General features: G+C 41.8%; 3 protein-coding genes across 6 annotated transcripts; all 3 read right to left on the bottom strand.

The window, feature by feature from the left end:
- Positions 1 to 294: 294 nt before the first annotated feature.
- On the bottom strand, positions 295 to 3,520 carry dcakd (dephospho-CoA kinase domain containing). Its single transcript, XM_015962588.3, has 5 exons — positions 3,306 to 3,520; positions 2,375 to 2,486; positions 1,813 to 2,016; positions 1,551 to 1,638; positions 295 to 1,367 (listed from the first exon to the last, which is right to left on the bottom strand). The coding sequence occupies exons 2-5, from the start codon at positions 2,484 to 2,486 to the stop codon at positions 1,082 to 1,084; spliced, it is 690 nt and encodes a 229-aa protein (XP_015818074.3). The 5' UTR covers positions 3,306 to 3,520; the 3' UTR covers positions 295 to 1,081.
- A 160-nt stretch (positions 3,521 to 3,680) lies between these two features.
- pus3 (pseudouridylate synthase 3) lies at positions 3,681 to 6,631 on the bottom strand. 4 transcript variants are annotated; one of them, XM_015962584.3, is made up of 7 exons: positions 6,312 to 6,631; positions 5,675 to 6,068; positions 5,297 to 5,574; positions 5,037 to 5,220; positions 4,837 to 4,946; positions 4,528 to 4,700; positions 3,681 to 4,249 (listed from the first exon to the last, which is right to left on the bottom strand). In XM_015962584.3, exons 1-7 carry the CDS (start codon positions 6,422 to 6,424, stop codon positions 3,987 to 3,989), a joined length of 1,515 nt encoding a protein of 504 aa, XP_015818070.1. In that variant the 5' UTR covers positions 6,425 to 6,631; the 3' UTR covers positions 3,681 to 3,986. The 4 variants fall into 4 exon arrangements, with proteins under 4 accessions (XP_015818070.1, XP_015818071.1, XP_015818073.1 ...); XM_015962585.3 differs by having other exon boundaries at positions 5,675 to 6,065; XM_015962587.3 differs by having other exon boundaries at positions 5,675 to 6,065; positions 6,273 to 6,403.
- Positions 6,632 to 7,071: 440 nt separating this feature from the next.
- On the bottom strand, positions 7,072 to 11,681 carry LOC129166620 (CD63 antigen-like). Its single transcript, XM_054749764.2, has 7 exons — positions 11,568 to 11,681; positions 8,795 to 8,983; positions 8,623 to 8,699; positions 8,393 to 8,492; positions 7,856 to 7,993; positions 7,697 to 7,780; positions 7,072 to 7,428 (listed from the first exon to the last, which is right to left on the bottom strand). Exons 1-7 carry the CDS (start codon positions 11,622 to 11,624, stop codon positions 7,348 to 7,350), a joined length of 726 nt encoding a protein of 241 aa, XP_054605739.2. The 5' UTR covers positions 11,625 to 11,681; the 3' UTR covers positions 7,072 to 7,347.
- Between the last annotated feature and the right edge of the window lie 6,985 nt (positions 11,682 to 18,666).

Raw genomic sequence — 18,666 nt, 5'->3', positions numbered from 1 at the left:
TTGAGATAAAGGGTTAGTTGTTTTTTTAACTGAAAAAGTTGTTTTTGTCATGAAAACTAGGATATATTTAAAACATCTACCTAAAAAAGGTATACTACTTTCGGTTTTCTGTTATAATTTAAATCTTAGATAAAAATCCCCGTATCCCTTGAAAACAACATATTGTTTTCTTGAGATCAGATGAAACTGGCATGTTTGTGTCAAGAAAAGCTAAACATGTGATCTTGAGAAAACCAAGGGAACATGTCAACACCGGAGAGCAGACACGCACACAGAACAAAAACACAAGACACCATCGTTCTGCTGTTTCCTTCGAACAGTGCTGTGGTCTGTTAGAGTTAAAACAATCATATCAGAATAGAAATGTTTCAGTTACAAATGTGCAAAGAAAAAAAAATGACACACTTTTTACTATGAATGTAAAAAAATACAGTGATAAGTGTGAACTCGGCTGATTTCTGCTGTTCACAGTAAAAACAGATTGTCTAATACATTCAGTCAGACAGGCTCCATGACAACAGCACATGCTGTAGTTGGGTCAGAACCTCCTCAGAGCTCCAGCTTCATTCCTGCTAAGAGTTTAAAACCCACTTTAAAATGCTCTAAAGTGCAGACGGTAAAAAACGACTGTGTCAAATAGGAGAGCAAACTAAAAAGCTCAAGTTTCATGACACGTTTTTAAAAGGTAAATGTTTTTAAAATAATTAAATTAACTGTGGGTTTTAACTCTTTCCAACGACTGCTGTGAAAAGCACAGAGTTCACCAGCGTTCCTGGGCCGAGCCTTGAGGAGAATTTGTTTTATAACTAAGCAGAACTGAGTTTCTCCTGTGTTGCCTTCATCGTTTAGTGTTTCTGAGGAAAAGGGAGAATAAATTGCACGTAAAACCCTTCCCACTAAGTCGCATTTGTTAGTGAGTTGTCTAAGCTGTGTTAACACACTGCTGCGCCAAAATGGAAGACGCTGTGAAATTAATTTCACAGTGAATTGCATCGGTAACTTGGACCAGGCGTTTGTCTGACTCTACTCACAGCTTCACATTCAGCACACCTCAGACTAAGCCCTAGCTCTGATCCCTCTGTTAGGACAGGAGGATCTTGGCTGCGTACAGCAGGATCCCGCCCAAACCAGCCGTGGTGGCGATGGCGATGACCCTCACTAACAGGAAGTCCATGGAGTCCTCCAGCTTCGTGTGCAGCTTCAGGACCTGCCGGTGGGTTTCCTCCCGGCCGCCCGAGTTCTCGATGACATGACTGGCCAGACCACGCTTCTCGTTGAGAGGCATCTGAGCGGCCACACGCTGCTTGGCCTGCTCCTGGGTCAGGCCGTCCCTTTGCACCAGGCGCTGCAGCTGGGTCGCGGGGTCGCTGAGAAACAGACAGAGTGGAAGGTTCTGTCAGGAAGCAGTGAGTCACGCTAATAGGAGACAGCTGAAGGGTGCCTGCATGTGACAAAACTGCCCTTAATGGCCTGTTTGTGTCACAAACAAACCTCCAACTATCCAGTAACAACAAAAAGAAAAACTCTGCTGATGAAGGGAATGAACTTACCAGTAAACGACCACAGTGTGGGTCAGAAACTTAGTGAGACGCCTGGTTTCAAACAGGAGGGGGACATCCAAGACCACGTAACGGTACCCTGAGGTGTCAATAAAGATCAGGAATGATTAGCGTCAGCGTCTTTACACTCGGCACAATAAACGGTCAGAAAATGATGTTTCATGTAACAAATGGTGCATGAAAATGTTTCTTTAAGGCTCTTTTGATGTCGTGGCTAACACACGAGCCAGGAACACGATTCTGTTAACAGCACCTCTGAGGAAGAAGAACAGGATCTCTTTAAGCATGGCTTTGTGAATCTCTGGGTGGGTGATGGAGTTCAGCAGCCTCCTCTTCTCTTCGTCAGCAAAGATGAGTTGGCCCAGCTTCTGCCTGTCGATCTCCCCGTTCTCCAGCAGAATCTCAGGTCCAAAGTGGTAAACGATGCGGGAATAGGCGGGAGTGTGCGGCTCCACCACTTAGACCAGGAAAAGACATTTTGGATTCAATTGAACTAGATAATACATCAAATTAATATTAAACTCTTAAATCATTGCAGAATGGAATTACTGAATTAGAATGGGAGAAAATGGTGTAATTATGTAATTTTTACGAGCGGTTGTGGGTTTTAAACCCACTTTGTGACCTTTGTAATCTGTGCTACAACACTGAGACATCTTTCGTGATTCATAGTCTCTGGCAGCATTTATCTTAATGAACCCAGCTTCTATGAGGGAAGGCCGCCTGAAGAAGACGCCCAGTGGACGATTTTCTGACCAACATTTAGCCCCTGTTGACAAAGTGGGACTAGTTTAGTGGGAGAGGAAGAAGCTGACCTTTCCTGGCCACAACATCAGCGTCTATAACAGGACAGCCAAGCTCCCGCAGCATGGAAGACACTGTGCTTTTTCCTGAGGCGATGCCTCCCGTCAGTCCCACCAGGTACATCTAAAGCAGCAACAAACACAATCAGGCACCATCAGCAGCACTTCTCTCCATTTCTTCCTTTTGGATAGATGAACAACAGATTTATAAGATGTAAACAAGTGGGGAAAACGTAATATTTTTTATTATAAATATTATCACTAGAAAACCCCCAAAAATGCATTTGCTAGTTTTAAGCCACCTCTTAATTACCTGTATTCCTAAACGTGTAGCAGCATTTATTTTGAACTAGAGGCTCTATTAGTGTGTATTATAATTTACACTACAGGATTGTATATAACTGAGAATTTATTATACATGGTAGTTATTTTTTTCTGAACTAGGAGCCCCTGAAACTCCTCTAGCTCAGAATATTTTATTAAAAAAGGCTTTGACAAAGGGGATTTTTGATTCTAACAGATCATACACGTGAAAACATACAAACTGGATTAAATAAAAGACTATGAATAACCCGTAGTATTTTTGGGAGATTTGATTTCTTCAGGTTTAAAATAAACCAATTTCAAAGCCAAACGTGGCTCAATTATCAAAGTTAATTAGATTAAAAATATGTTTAGTTTGTTTTTCTGGCTCCTCTCCACACGCCCCCTGCTGGAACGCCACAGAACTCCACTATAATCACGTTTCATATATTTATTGATTATCAGACTGGTTCCACAGTTCAGAATGTCCCCCTGTCGAAGTTATTCTGATCAAACACAATGTTAAAACACTGACTGCACTTTTAACGGGCCAGTGACGCCAGTCTGACAGGTTATTTATGCCTGAGTTTATTTGTCGCATAAATCAAATCAGACTTGTCGTAAAATGATTTTCATTTACCTTAATTGGCGTCAAACACTCCGTCAACAGCAGGTGTTTAGCAGAAATCCGTGCGGGGTCACAACTGGAGCTTTAAACAGCCAGAGCAGCTAACAGGCTAACGTTAGCACAAGTTGTCAGGTGGAAACGACCTAAACTAACCGGTTAAACATGACCGCTGCCATTTTCACAAACTACGGTCACATTAAGGGACAAACAAATGAGTTTGGAAGCGGTTCTGTACCAAATTTATTGCTCTAAGTAACTGACTTTAACTCTACTTGGCTGCTAATAACCTCGCTCTGTAGATTGTGAAGAGTAACTCCCAAATTACTCCGACAGTCTTCCAGCATTACAATTAGTTCCGTTGTTTCAAAAACAACTCAAACACAAAAATCCCACAAAAGCGTTTATGTTTATTTATTTAGCAGACGCTTTTATCCAAAGCGACTTACAATTTATAACCTATAGGGCATGTTGTGATCTGTGGGGGAAACCGGAGTACCCGGAGGAAACCCACGCATGCATGGGGAGAACACGCAACTCCACTCAGAAAGGCCACAGCCGAGTTTATTTTATGCAAAACAAAAAAACTGCATGAATAAAAACGGTACAAGGAGGAAAAATCCAAATATGTTGTTCTATAACAGAAAATGTGACATATGGTCCAAAGTCTGTTTCCCACCAGGAGGTACAAGCAAATTAATCTGTTTTTGGATCACTAGTTAGTTTTGGCATCTCTGAGGAAAAAGACAAGCTGGAGGAATTGTGGGAATGTTTGGATTTTTTGCCTCTGTGCACCATTTCCTCCCCATTCTCCCCATCCTCTCGCTCCAGTCTGCCTTTTTTAACAAAATGGTTGATCCTGGACTCCAGGCTCTCACAGCACGGGCGCTCCAGCAGCGGTCGGTAGTTTTTCCGCCTGCTGCCTTCTATCAACAAGCAATGGTTAGAAGAAACACCACCTGAGGAGGGACAGCAATAAGAAATAAAGCAAAATGTGTTTCATTTTATTTTTCTTAAATTAGGCTCTGTCTAAAGTCCCAGTACAAAACATTATTATTATTAAGCACTCGCAAATTTCAGTCAGAAATTTTGTGTCTGAATAGTGTTTAAAGTTTCTCTGTTACGTTTTGCACACTTTTCCCTTAAAAGCATGCAACAAAAGAGTTTTAAAACAACCCATTCCATAAGCAAGTGACCAAAAACTAAGCAACAACATTAACCTCCGTCATCTTCTCACCTCTTTCTTCCAACCCTTGGATCATCCTGTGCAGTACGTGGGCCCTGACTGCACTCTGAGTCCAATGCTGCTGCAGCGATGACAGGACGTGGTTCACTTCATCAGCCTCCGTTTGCCAGGTCAAACCATCAAAGTGGCAGTTGTACAGGACCAGAGGATAATCCACCGCCATGCTGCAGGCCAGAGAAAACATGAAAACAAACATTTGTACTGTGCTCTTAACTGCTTATAATTTAAATTGAGTTTAAGAAGCAGTTTTCATATTTGTCCAAAAACATCTCACATTAGAGGAAAAATAGAATAGTTCACCTGTACTGAGGTTTTCTGGGGTTATTTTTAACATCCAGAAGTTCATCGATTATGTCTGGAGCTTCCAGCTTCTGCCCAATCAAAAGAAGCACCGCCATCATGCAACGGACCTGAGGTAAAATATAACAGGTCGGTGTTTTATATGGCAGTTTGTAACATTTTAATGTAAAAATAACCTCTTGGATAAGTATTTTTGGTACCTGGTGGTAAAGAAAGGCTAATCCCTTAATCTCAAACACAAAGAAATCCCATTGGTCTGTGCTGGAAACCTGCTGGGGCTGCAAGGGTTTGACTGTGGCTGACAGAATGGTTCTCTCAAACTGCAGGACTCCATTCCCCACGTCCATTTTACACAGGTTACGGAAGTCATGAGTCCCCTCGTATCTGTTGATTTAACAGCATCTTCTAATTAGGATTTAAAATGGAGAACTTGTAATTACAACTCTGTATTTTTAGGCACCTTTTTGCTGCATCTGCCATCAACACAACATCCAAGGATCCTCGGGGGAAGTAGTAGTGGTACGTGCGGGACTGGCAGTCAAAGCGGGCGCTGAATCCTTGCTCTACTGGTGCCCAATCCAAGATTTGAATGTCCTGAGGTAAAACTCTGTTCAGCATCTTTACATAAGGGAGTTCAGACGTACAACCTTTTGTGTTGGAGCTCAGGTCAGTATTTTCAGGCAGGGTGATGCCTGGTCCTCCACAAAACTGTGTAGAGCGCAGGTCAATTGTAATGACCTGAAATGAACAGAAAATTTCCAGTTTATGTTGAAAAAATTGTTAGGAAACTACACAAAATCAAAGTTTTAGACAAAGTTTTCAATCCACACAAACTCACCTGGGAAAAAGCACTGACTCCTTTATCTGTGCGCCCACACCGATGGTAGTTGGAGCTCTGTCTGTCCTTAATCAGGCGGGTCTTTAGTAATGCTTCAAAGAGCCTGGCCTCCACAGTGTTGTCCGTGTTCTCCTGAACGGCAAAGCCCTGGTAGGCCCAGCCCAGGTAAGCCAGTCTGAGAGCCACATGGCGTCGGGGATGTGCTGTGAAGTCAAAAGGACGCTCTTTTCCTGATTTCTTCCCCTCCTTTTTACTGCTAACGGTACTCCCATCAGACCTGCAGTCTGTCATCGTTTCATCACCATCTCCAGCTTCCTCCTTTAACTGGGACTGGAGCTTTTCCAGTTCTGCCTCCAGCGCCTCAATTCTCCGCTTTAAAGACTCAGACATGCTGCTTTAGAAGAAAAAAAAACATTGATTAAAAAGTTAAACATTTCCAAAGATATGTACAGAAAACATTATACATAATCATGCTAATAATAACGAGCTGTTTACTTGATGAAAGCTAGTTCAGAGCTAGCTTGAGTTTGTTATGAATGTTGGCTACATCATGTTAGCTTGTCTGGGAAGTTTAATAAAAACACGAGTAAAGTCTAACCTGGTCTGGAGTTTTCTCCCATTAAATGCAGAGCTTTACCTTGTTTTGGAGACTCGAAATTTGTGAAGAAGCTCCACTTTTCTTTCTGCTTGCTGTTGAGCACGCGCCACTTCCTGTGTGTGGATACGGACGGTTTTCACGTGCGGACGCATTTCCTGTAAAGGGGTTCTGGGAAATGTAGTGAAATTAATTCAATTCAATTCATTTCAATTCAATTAAATTTTTTAGTTATATAGCGCCAAATCACGACAAGAGTAATCTCAAGGGACTTCACATAATAAACATTCCAATCCAGGTCAGTTCATTAAGCCAATCAGAAAAAAATGTTTCCTATGTAAGAAACCCAGCAAATTGCATCAAGTCACTGACTAGTGTCAGTGACTTTACAGCAATCCTCATACTAAGCAAGCATATAGCAACAATGGAGAGGAAAACTCCCTTTTAACAGGAAGAAACCTCCAGAGAATCCTGGCTCAGTATAAGCAGCCATCCTCCACGACTCACTGGGGATCAAGAAGACAGAGCACACACACACACACACACACACACACACACACACACACACACACACACACACACACACACACACACACACACACACACACACACACACACACACACACACACACACACACACACACACACACACACACACACACACAATTAATTGAAGCAAAGGGACGGGCGAGGTGTTGCCGGTCAAAATTAAATTCCATAATTCTATATTTTATGTTTTAAAAGTATTATTTATTTATTTATTTATTATACATTCCATTAAGCATTTTCTTTCTGCTATAGGTTTTTCTAGACATTCTCAACCAATCACGAATCCCAAAGAGTTAATTATAATTACACAAAGGAGGAAATTCAAATGTGAGACTATTGCAGATGTGTTAACGTGTACATGTGTCACACACGACTTTTCTTATTTAGATGCTTTGCTGGAATAGTTCAAACCAAAGAATTTTAAATGATCAAGGATGTTTTCATGCGTTTTGTCACATAATCATTTGCAGAACACATTGAAAGATGATCTGCTGTGGCAGACTAATAATTTAACAGCTGTTGTTGATGATCATTGTGATGAGTAGATGTCTTCATAGCGCCTTTGTTTTATATCCAGACACAAACACACACCAACTAATATTCCAAAGATCTGCAATAAACAAAAGGTTAGAACAGGACATATTTAAAATTTATTCATTTATGTATGAACTTATTAACCACTTGTGACCATCTTGTTTGCTTTGTCTTAGAAAATGAAGACATTTTGATTGAACCACAGGATGGTTCTTTCACAAGTTCTTGGTGATTTTCAGAGATTTGTGCACAGATTTACAGCTTATTATTTCTACTACTAACAATATTAACTTTATTTATATAGCTCCTTGAAACAAAGCTCTGTACAGATACAATCAGTGTACCTCTGTGACTCCAAGATTAATGCAGACACCACCGACCCACACCAGATTCTTCAGCAGAAAGAGTTTGATAGCTCCAGTACATCCCTGAGGAGGACAGCACATCCCTGAAATGTTTGTTTCTCAGAATAGAAGTGGGATTCTTCAGATCTCCCCGCAGACCTTGGTGTGCACGTTCTCTTTGCTCTGTCCACAGCTCTCCTTTTTCTGCTTGCAGCAGGAATCTGGCACAGCATCGGGATTTCTCCAGCCAACGCTTCTGGACCAGTCGGTGTAAGTGTCTGCACCACAGCAGAGGAACTGCAGCAAAAGTTACAAGATTTTACCAAACATAAAAACGGCCACGACTCAGTCAGCTTCACAAACATTGAGATTAAATCTGGTCTTTTAACAGCTGACAGAGGGGCAACAGAATCTTGTGACATTAGCTCAGATTACAGATTATTTTATTTTCAAAATTTGACAAAAATAACTGGAACTCCATCATGTCTCAACATCAAACGATCCTAGTCGACAGGTCTGGTAGAAAGACAGCTCTGTCTTTAAATAAGAAATATGGTTTAAATAAAGTTAAATTACACACTTCAAAAACTTTTATTATGTGTACAAATGCTTTTACATCATTTGTACTATTTTTCACCTAATCTCAGGTTTTCAGGTATATTTTACAAATCTCAAACATTAAGTTGTTCTTGTCACCTTTTCCTGAATTCTGTCGATGGCGTGTTTGTGTTTTGGGTCATATTCATTGATCACCATCCGTGCTTTGGTGTTGATCCCGCTGTTCATCTGCAGAGAAAACAGGATTAAGATGCTGCTTTTGGTGGCATCAAAGCAACATCACCTCTATTATACCATCAGAGGCAGTCTTCATTTCTTTGACCTGGCTTGAATTAAAATTGTTCCCCTTTGGGGAAGGATTAAAGTGTCTCACCCTGCTGCGAAAGACATAAAATGCTCCGATGAGGATCTCCAAAAGGATGATCACTATCAGGATGCAGATGAACTATATGGGAAATAAAGAGAGTGATACCAATCAGCCTCATCTAAAAAGTGAAATATGTGAGAAGACAACTTGATTCAGGGGTGAGAAGCACTTACGCAAGCCACCATGGAGGAATTATCAAGAAAAGCACCAAAATGTCCCAAAAGGGACACCAAAGCGATGGTGACGCCTACTGCAATGAGGACTATGGCAACTTTAGACAAACCGCTTCCTGCAAAGGTGCCGACCTGCATGTAAATGGAGTACTGCAGGGCTCCAATTGTGATGAGGACGATTCCAGATGCCTGAAAAATAAAGGCAACAACCTAAGTGTAATGCTGTGATTCATACAGTAGGGAGATCTGTTCTACTGCTAACTTAATTAATCTCAAATCAAAAAGGAGAAACTAAAGGAAGTAATCTTGTGAGTTTTTCTGGCTGCATTGTGGTGCAAGGTGGTAGCACTGTTGACTCACAGCAAAAATGTCTCAGGCTCAAAACCCACTTGAAACCTTTCTGTGCAGAGCTAGCATGTTCTCTCTAGTTCTCTCCGGGACTCCAGGTTCTTCCTTGTTGCTCCAAAGGGTTCAAATGCTGCTGTATCCATAACTGTAGGCAGCTTTGTATAATGCACCAGCTAAATAATACACATAAACATAGTAATAACAGAGTAATACACTCTGTTATTCATTTAGCATCCATCCACTCATCCATCTATTCATCCACCCACTCATCTATCTATCTATCTATCTATCTATCTATCTATCTATCTATCTATCTATCTATCTATCTATCTATCTATCTATCTATCTATCTATCTATCTATCTATCTATCTATCTATCTATCTATCTATCCATCCATCCATCCATCCATCCATCCATCCATCCATCCATCCATCCATCCATCCATCCATCCATCCATCCATCCATCCATCCGTCCGTCCGTCCGTCCGTCCATCATCCATCATCCATCAACTATAACTGTCTGTCCATCCATCCATAGAACAGTTTCATCCTCACAGCATATATCAGGCGGGGGGACACTCCAGACAGGTCAGTAGTCCATCACATGGTCAGGCTCACTCACACTGAGGGACATTTAGAGTCTCCAGCTAATCTAATATGCATGTTTATGGTCAGTCGGAGTTAATCGGGGGTAACAAGAGAATCAATCAATCAAAACTTTATTAATCCCAGAGGGAAATTAGAGTTTCAGTACACACGATTCAGAGATCAGACATACATGGGCAAGACACATAACAAGAATTGGTGACTGTGGTCCTTCGCAACACGAGTCGCGCTACCTTAATAGATGAAAAGGGAATTACATGAGGATAAATTGGGGGAGGGAAAAAAGGCATACCAGAGTTACTCCCAGCAGGGCGTAGCTTTACTATGTAAAAACAAAAAAACGCCTCAAACATATAAGCACGAACATCACAGTTCAAAACATGAGGCTCCAATGGGGGGGGGGGGGGGGGGGGGGGGCTGGGATCCTGTTTCCCCAGCGGGAGCAGCCCTGTATGGCGCTCAGCCAACTGTAGCCACAGGTGGGAGGGAGATCTTGGGAGGAGGGCAGAGCACATTGATTCCTGCAGGTTGAAGACCTTGCCAGGCAGAAGTCTATAATCCGATGGCGGGGGGGGGGGGGGGGGGGGGTCACAGCATCTGTCTGCATTCCTTCCTTCGTGGGGGTTGTTGTTAGCAGCTTGAAGGCTGCCTTGGCATCAGATTTGGATAACAAGTCTTTGTTTGGGTCAGGCAGAGATAATTTTCCTCTCTGCCTTCAGTCTGTAACCGATCATTCACGTCCTCCAGTGAAGCCAATTGAGGTTTTAAACATCTCCACACCGTCCGGTGACCCTCTCCGAGATGACATCCATTTTGTGCACTAATACCGGTAACGCAGCTAGGACATTGTCCAGCTTACAGTTCACCTCGAGTAACATCCCAGTCTGTGAGGCATCCGCCCGGGCAGTGCCTTCCGTGGGTGCGGGTCGCCCTCCAATTGCTCCCGTCTTCCCAAATTTCCAGAAAACCAGATATCCTGCCACCCAATCAGAAGAAATCCAGTGATCATCAGGCCAAATATCCACATTTCTTCGACATCCTCAATGGACAACTGAGAGAGGCATAGGATCATTCTTTCCAGGAATCGAGCGCATATCCCGCTGCGTGTGTCCCTTGAGGGCAATTGGGAGCCCCCTCCTCCGTTCTCATCGTAGAAAAAAAATCTTATCAATCGAGTTAATTAAGTCCATTTCCAAAAAATAGGGATTTTCAGAAGAAATGCAGAGAAGCGCTCTGTAGGCAGACAGGACAAAGAGCCTTGGGAAAAAAAGATAAGGGAGCAAAAGCAGAAGGGTCTGTACTCTGCGAGTGCCGGAAGATTTCATTTCATGAGAAAACCCTCAGAAGCACGGCGAGAACATGCTGGCTCCATGCAGAAATGTTTTTCAGGTGTGATTCAAACCTGCAACCATCGTGCTAGATCTGGGATCCTGTATGAATCCTTTTATTTTTGTACCTGCAGGAACTTGTTGCTTTATGTGAGTGTGACACTGATAATCAACCAAATTCTGTTTCTTTTGTTTCAACTACCCATGAAAATTCAAAGAAGCGCCTCAGACGCGCACCTCTAATCGTTTTTAAAGATTACATTAATCCTTTTGATGCTACAAAAATGTAAACTCAGTGGAAACGTTAGTGTTCTTTCATCAATTTTGTCAAATGTAAAATATCTGCATCATAATCAGTGTTTTAATTACTTTCACCAAAAGTAAGGGTTTGCTGTTAAAATCCCCCGTTGTTTAAAAGCTCAGTTTATCATTAACAAATGACCTCATCAGCACATTGACTCTCAAGGTAAATCATTGACTTTATACTTACCAAGAACAGAGAGTTGAAGAAAACAAACAAACATTTGATGCAGCAAATTGAGCACATAGCGAGGCAAAGCTGTGGTCTTCAATTCAAACTCAGAGACTTTCCTCCATCTGCATGTGAGAGGAGACCATCGGAGCTCCTGCTCTGTTGTGAGTGACACTCGATGATAGGAAAATGAGGCAGCCGAAAGATAAAAAATTAAAATTATGTATCAGATGAAAATATAAAGTTCTTTTCTCAATATTTGCATTTCGAGAACAGTGGAAGATATACCACAGAAAGTATTCACTGAAACATTTAGTAGCATTCTACTAGAAATAGATGTAATCTGGGGATTATAAAGAAGAGAACCCGCAAGAGACACAAAACTAACATGAGTTTCTTAGGTGTGTTCTTGCTGTGTCGTATCTCTAATTCCATGCTGTAGTTCTTTTTATTAAACACAGAGCAGTTTTGTTTACCTGTTTTACATAGCGGTAATACAGGTAAACAAAACTGCTCTGTGTTTTAAAAAAGAACTACAGCATGGAATTAATCATGAGAGTTGTTTTGTAACTCCAGTGTTTGTTTCTTATGGAGGGAAAATTGCTGTAACTTCAATCATTAAGGTTTTTTTCCCCCTTAGTGTCTTTTTTTGTCATTTTCACTTCCATCTCAGTTATTTTTGTCATCTTTGTGTCCCCTTGGTCCCCAGCTCCCTCCTGTTCTTCCTCAGGTTCTCCTCAAGCGTCTTCTTGTGTTCCCCAGCTCTCTTTAGGCTTCCCTCATGTCTCCTCCTAGTCACTCCCTTATAGTTCGTGGTTTGTATTAGTCCTCCTCACCCCGCCAGTCATTAGTTGTTTATCTTTTTGTCCTTAGTCTTTAAGTTTAGTTATTTAGCACTTTTGAGATGATGGTTTATCTTCCCCTCTGCTTTAGTTCTTCCCCCCATTTAGTTATATTAATGGCACTTGTCCTCCCTCCAGACCTCACTCCTCACACCTGTCACCTGTTCCCCTGATTGCTCCCCTCTGTGTTAAAAGCCCTGTCTTGTCCCTCCGTGTTTGTTGGTTCATTGTCATATGTGTCTACGTTGGTCGCTCCCCTCTCGAGTATTTCCGAGTTTGTGCTCATATGTGAGCTTTTGTTTATTTTTTGAGCATTCAGTTAGCCTTTGAGAACTTAATCTTATTTTTGTGCTTTGGATTTCTTGCACATCCTCCTTAATGAAGGAATTATTTTCTTAAGACCTCTCCTGCCTTGAGTCGTTCTGGGGATTTCTGCATCTTGGGTCCAACCTCCTACACTCAACGTAACAATTTTACGCCATAACTGAGATCTCTCTCTTTTAACACACACACACACACACACACACACACACACACACACACACACACACACACACACACACACACACACACACACGTTCTCTGGTCTCCTTTAAGTCTGTAAGGATGTGAATGTAGGCCCTTTCCATCATTCTCATCAACACCAGTGTGCATGAGTTCATTTTTCGCTGGACTCATAAAAGTTAAGTTAGAATTTTTTAGATCACATTGCTCATAAAGCTCAGAAGATGAAAATATAACGAACATTTTAACAAACTCTTAACAATGAGATTTTAGTAAGTGAAGTCACAAACATTAACATTCCAGATTGCTGTTGTGTTTATTTGTGCGTTGAGTTGTTTGCTGAATGTAAACATGTTTATTCATGTGTAAAAGCATAAAACGAGGGATAAGTAACAGTAAAGTGACACAAACGCTTATTCTGTGTTATCCAGACAAAATGAAATATCACAAAAGTTTCTTTAGCATATAAATAAAACTTCCAGCCACAGCCTGAACCATCTGAGCTCCTTCGCCAGCGTTTGGTGCTGCGGGAAACCTGGTTCGACTCCATCAAGGCCTCTGGCTGCAGCGCAGCAGCCTCCATCAGAGAGTGCTCCAGGAATGCCCGAATGACTTCTGTTCCACAAATCTTCTTTTTCTCAGAGTTCATGCCAGGACACATTAGCCTCCAAGGAGCAGAGCTGCTTTCTTTCATTTCATATCACCAGATTTTCTGCACTTTTCCCTCATTAACTACTGGCTCTGTGACTGGATGTAAGGGAAACATGACAAAACAGACTCACCCAGAACTCAGAGCTTTTCTAGGATTGAAAGTTCTCCACTAGAGGGTGCTTCTTCCTCTCATTCAGCTGGAACATGTTGAAACAATCCACCAGGCGCATGGTTTGTTCTCTATTGTCTTTTGTCCCACAGAGATGGAATGATGGACTAATGAAGAGGGCATGTCTGGAAACAAAAGGAACAATTTTTGACAAAGAAGCTTCATGTCTTTGAAGGATTTCATGGGAACAGGAAGTAGAATGATTATCATAGCTGGAGTCTGATTCTGGGAGAGGACTTTGTGCTTCCCACGCTGCTCTGCATTTCCTGTTTTGAATTCCAACAGAGTTGGTGAAAACTTCGAAGGATTTCAGTGTGATAAGATCAATAATCAGGGCAACAAGTGGTGCAGCAGTTGTGTTTACCAATAAAATCCATGCATTATGACAGTAATAACACTAAATTAATGTGGAACCACACACATGAGTGCACCAGGTCTATAGTTAAATGTGGAGTCCCTCAGTAAACGTGCTGTTTGGGTTGAAAGCTGATTTATTGACTCGGACTATAAAAGGAATGAGGAGAGCTTCTTGGCACCAGGAGTGTAAACAAACTGCTTTTATTCTGGATAACCCTAAATAAATGTGCTGGCCATGAAATTAGAATATCATGACAAAGTTGATTTATTTCAGTAATTCAATTCAAATAGAGAAACTTGTATATTAGATTCATTCATTACACACAGACTAATATATTTTGAATGTTTATTTATTTTCATTTTGATGATTATAACTGACAACTAATGAAAATCCCAAATTCTGCATCAGAATATTGGAATATTGTGAAGCGATTCAATATTGAAGAACCCTGGTGCCACACTCTGATCAGCTAATTAACTCAAAACACCTGCAAAAGCCTTTAAATTAGGGGTGTCAGACTCCAGTCCTGCATCTTTTTGTTGTTTCCCTGCTCCAACACAGCTGATCCACCTGTTCAGCAGCTCATCAAGCTCTCCAGAAGCCTGTTAACCACCTGCTGATTGAAATCAGGAGTGTTGAAACAGGGAAAACACTAAAACATGTGGGATAGCGGCTCTCGAGGACCGGAGTTTGACACCTGTGCTTTAAATGGTCTCTCAGTCTAGTTCTATAGGCTACACCAAGGGCGTAGGAACGAGTTTAATATTGGGGAACACATTATGGAAATCTAACAAATCTGTGACAGGTCAATAGGTCAATACATACACTCACCTAAAGGATTATTAGGAACACCATGCTAATACGGTGTTTGACCCCCTTTCACCTTGAGAACTGCCTTAATTCTACATGGCATTGATTCAACAAGGTGCTGAAAGCATTCTTTAGAAATGTTGGCCCACATTGATAGGATAGCATCTTGCAGATGATGGAGATCTGTGGGATGCACATCCAGGGCACAAAGCTCCCGTTCCATCGCATCCCAAAGATGCTCTATCGGGTTGAGATCTGGTGACTGTGGGGGCCATTGTAGTACAGTGAACTCCTTGTCATGTTCAAGAAACCAATTTGAAATGATTGGAGCTTTATGACATGGTGCATTATCCTGCTGGAAGTAGCCATCAGAGGATGGGTACATGGTGATCATGAAAGGATAGACATGGTCAGAAACAATGCTCTGGAAGCCCGTGGCATTTAAACCATGCCCAATTGGCACTAAGGGGCCTAAAGTGTGCCAAGAAAACATCCCTCTCACAATTACACCACCACCACCAGCCTGCACAGTGGTAACAAAGCATGATGGATCCATATTCTCATTCTGATTACGTCAAATTCTGACTCTACCATTTGAATGTCTCAACAGAAATCGAGACTCATCAGACCAGGAAACATTTCTCCAGTCTTCAACTGTCCAATTTTGGTGAGCTCGTGCAAATTGTAGCCTCTTTTTCCAATTTGTAGTGTAGATGAGTGGTACCCGGTAGAGTCTTCTACTGTTGTAGCCCATCTGCCTCAAGGTTGTGCGTGTTGTGGCTTCACAAATGCTTTGCTGCATTCCTCGGTTGTTACGAGTGGTTATTTCAAAGTTGCTTTTCTATCAGCTTCAGTCAGTCCATTCTCCTCTGACCTCTAGCATCAACAAGACATTTTTGCCCACATGACTGCTGCATACTAGATGTTTTTCCCTTTTCACACAATTTTTTGTAAACCTAGAAACGGTTGTGGGTGAAAATCCCAGTAACTGAGCAGATTGTGAAATACTCAGACCGGCCCGGCTGGCACCAACTACCATGCCACACTCAAAATAGCTTAAATCACGTTTCTTTCCAATTCTGACATTCAGTCTGGAGTTCAGGAGATGGTCTTGACAAGGACCGCACCCCTAAATGCACTGAAGCAACTGCCATGTGATTGGTTGATTAGATAATTGGGCAGCAGTAGCTCAACAGGTTGAGTGGGTTGTCCAGTAATCGGAAGGTTGCAGGTTCGAGCCCCGCTCAGTCTGTCGCTGTCGTTGTGTCCTTGAGCAAGACACTTAACCCCCCTTGCCTGCTGGTGGTGGTCGGAGGGACCGGTGGCGCCTGTGCTTGGCAGCCTCGCCTCGGTCAGTGCACCCCAGGGCAGCTGTGGCTACATCGTAGCTCATCCCCCTCAGTGTGTGAATGTGTGTGTGAATGGATGAATGATACATTGTAGTGTAAAGCGCTTTGGAGTCCTTACTCTGAGAGATGCCATACAAGTGCGGGTCATTTATCAAAGTTGAGCAGGTGTTCCTAATAATCCTTTAGGTGAGTGTCAACCACAAAGACAAAATGTATTTAATGATTATTTCTGATTCTAATGGGTCACTCTGAGTTTTTCATGCAGGCTAAACATGAAAATAGTCTCCTACAGCTATCTCCTGCATTAGCTTCTGGTAGAAAATAGACGGTGAAACTCTAGGATATGAGAAGCCTGACAGATGTTACTCAGGGCATAAGGCAAAGCCCAGAAAGACAAGAAAATAACTTATAGTCCAGTTCACTAACATTAATTAATTTATTTATTTTTTGCTCGGGGACCCATGAGCCAACCAGAAGGGGAGGAGACATAGGCTCCCCATTAGCCAGATCCAGGTTTGATTATCGGCCATCGTGGATGTTTTATTTAAAAAACGCAGTTTTTCTGTCAGTACTGTTTTATTTTTATTTAAAAATCTGAATGTAGGATATATTACCTTATACATAAGAGAGATGTGTAAACAGATTTAATACAAGACTAAAGCTGTGAATATTCAGTCTGAATTGATTTGACTTTTATCAGAATACTTTAAAATACATCAGCCAACAATGCTGATCAACAATGCTGACAGAATGAAAAAGAAATAACAATTCACTCACAACAACAGCTGGAAATAAATTATTTTTCAGATGGCCAAAAGAAAAAAACAGTCTAAATGCACCAGAATGCAGACTTTAACACTTGTTTTTTCAAATATTTCTAAGGAATCATGCACACAATTATTTTATTTTTTAGCAACACTGCCCAACCCAACTTGTTACGGGATTACATAAATGTAACTGTGTTCACTTGTTATCAAATTCAAATCTTCCTCTCATCAGCCACCTAAAATCATCTCACTCTTCACTGTAGCACCTACCTGCACCTCAGCAGGTCTGGCTCTCCCTGTCTCACCCTCAGCAGGTCTGGCTCTCCCTGTCTCACCCTCAGCTGGTTCCTGCTGAACTTCATCTGATCTCTAGTAAAAAAAAAAGTGACATGAATAAGGTTTAAAAATAAAATTTGACGAGAATGTCACAAACAAGCAACAATCACACTTACAAACTCCATTTTTAAGTGGAGATTCTACTTTTTTTTATTTATTTCGTGTCAAGTGGTTTTTGTCTGTTACTGTCAAATTTGCCATTTTTGTTGACTAGTAATGCTGTTTAATGTTTATTGCTACCTAGCCAGATGTTTACGTTAATCAACCAGTCTAACGTTTGACCAAATTTACGATTATCCTCTTGGACTAAATTATTACCAACTCATGTCCTTTTTTTCTTTTTTTGCCCATGAGAAAGAACTCGCTGTTGAGCTGCTGCTGTCGTCTCATCTCCGACTCCTGCTTCACTTAGCCAGCCTGTCTGACTCCCTGAGGGGAGGGGCTGTGTCGGTGAATATAAAAGCCCGCGAGTCAAATATTTCAAAATCACTTTTTTTTTTTGGGGGGGGGGGGGGGGGGGATACGCGTTTGTCCAATATTGGAGGGGACACGTCCCCCCCGTCCCCCCCAGTTCTTACGACCCTGGGCTACACAATCATGGGGAAGACTGCTGCCTTGACATTTGTCTAAAAGACGACCATTGACACCTTCCACAAGAGGGCAAGACACAAATGATCATCGCTAAAGAGGCCGGCTGTTCACAGAGCTCTGTGTCCAAACACATTAATAGAGAGGTGAAGGGAAGGAGAAGATGTGGTAGAAAAAACGTGTGCAAGCAATAGAGATAACTGCACCCTGGAGGGGATTGTGAAACAAAACCTATTAAAAATGTGGAGGAGATTCACAAAAAAGTGGACTGCAGCTGGAGTCAGTGGCTTCAAGAACCACCACACACAGACGTACACGGTTTCAGCTGTCACACTCTTTGTGCCAATCTACTCTTGAACAAGAGACAGTGTCAGAAGCGCCTTGCCTGGGCTAAAGACAAAAAGACCCGGTCCTTGAGGACCAGAATTGAATAGCCCTAAAGGAGGATGCAATACACCTGACCTAACAATACAGGAGAGCTGAAGGCCTTTATCAGAGCAACATGAGCTCATAACACCTGAGCAGTGCCACAGACTGATGGACTCCATGCCACGCCGCATTGCTGCAGTAATCCAGGCTAAAGGAGCCCCAACTAAATACTGAGTGCTGTACATGCTCATACTGTTCAGGTGAACAGCCTTTCTAAAATTCCTTTGTTTGCATTGATCCAAATTTATATTCTAATATTCTGTGTACTGACTTTGAGATTTTCATTAGTTGTCAGTTATAATCATCAACATTAA

The sequence above is a fragment of the Nothobranchius furzeri genome, chromosome 16 (assembly GCF_043380555.1).
Source record: "Nothobranchius furzeri strain GRZ-AD chromosome 16, NfurGRZ-RIMD1, whole genome shotgun sequence".
NCBI classification, from domain to species: Eukaryota; Metazoa; Chordata; class Actinopteri; order Cyprinodontiformes; family Nothobranchiidae; genus Nothobranchius; species Nothobranchius furzeri.
This window is presented reverse-complemented; position numbering and strand designations above follow the sequence as displayed.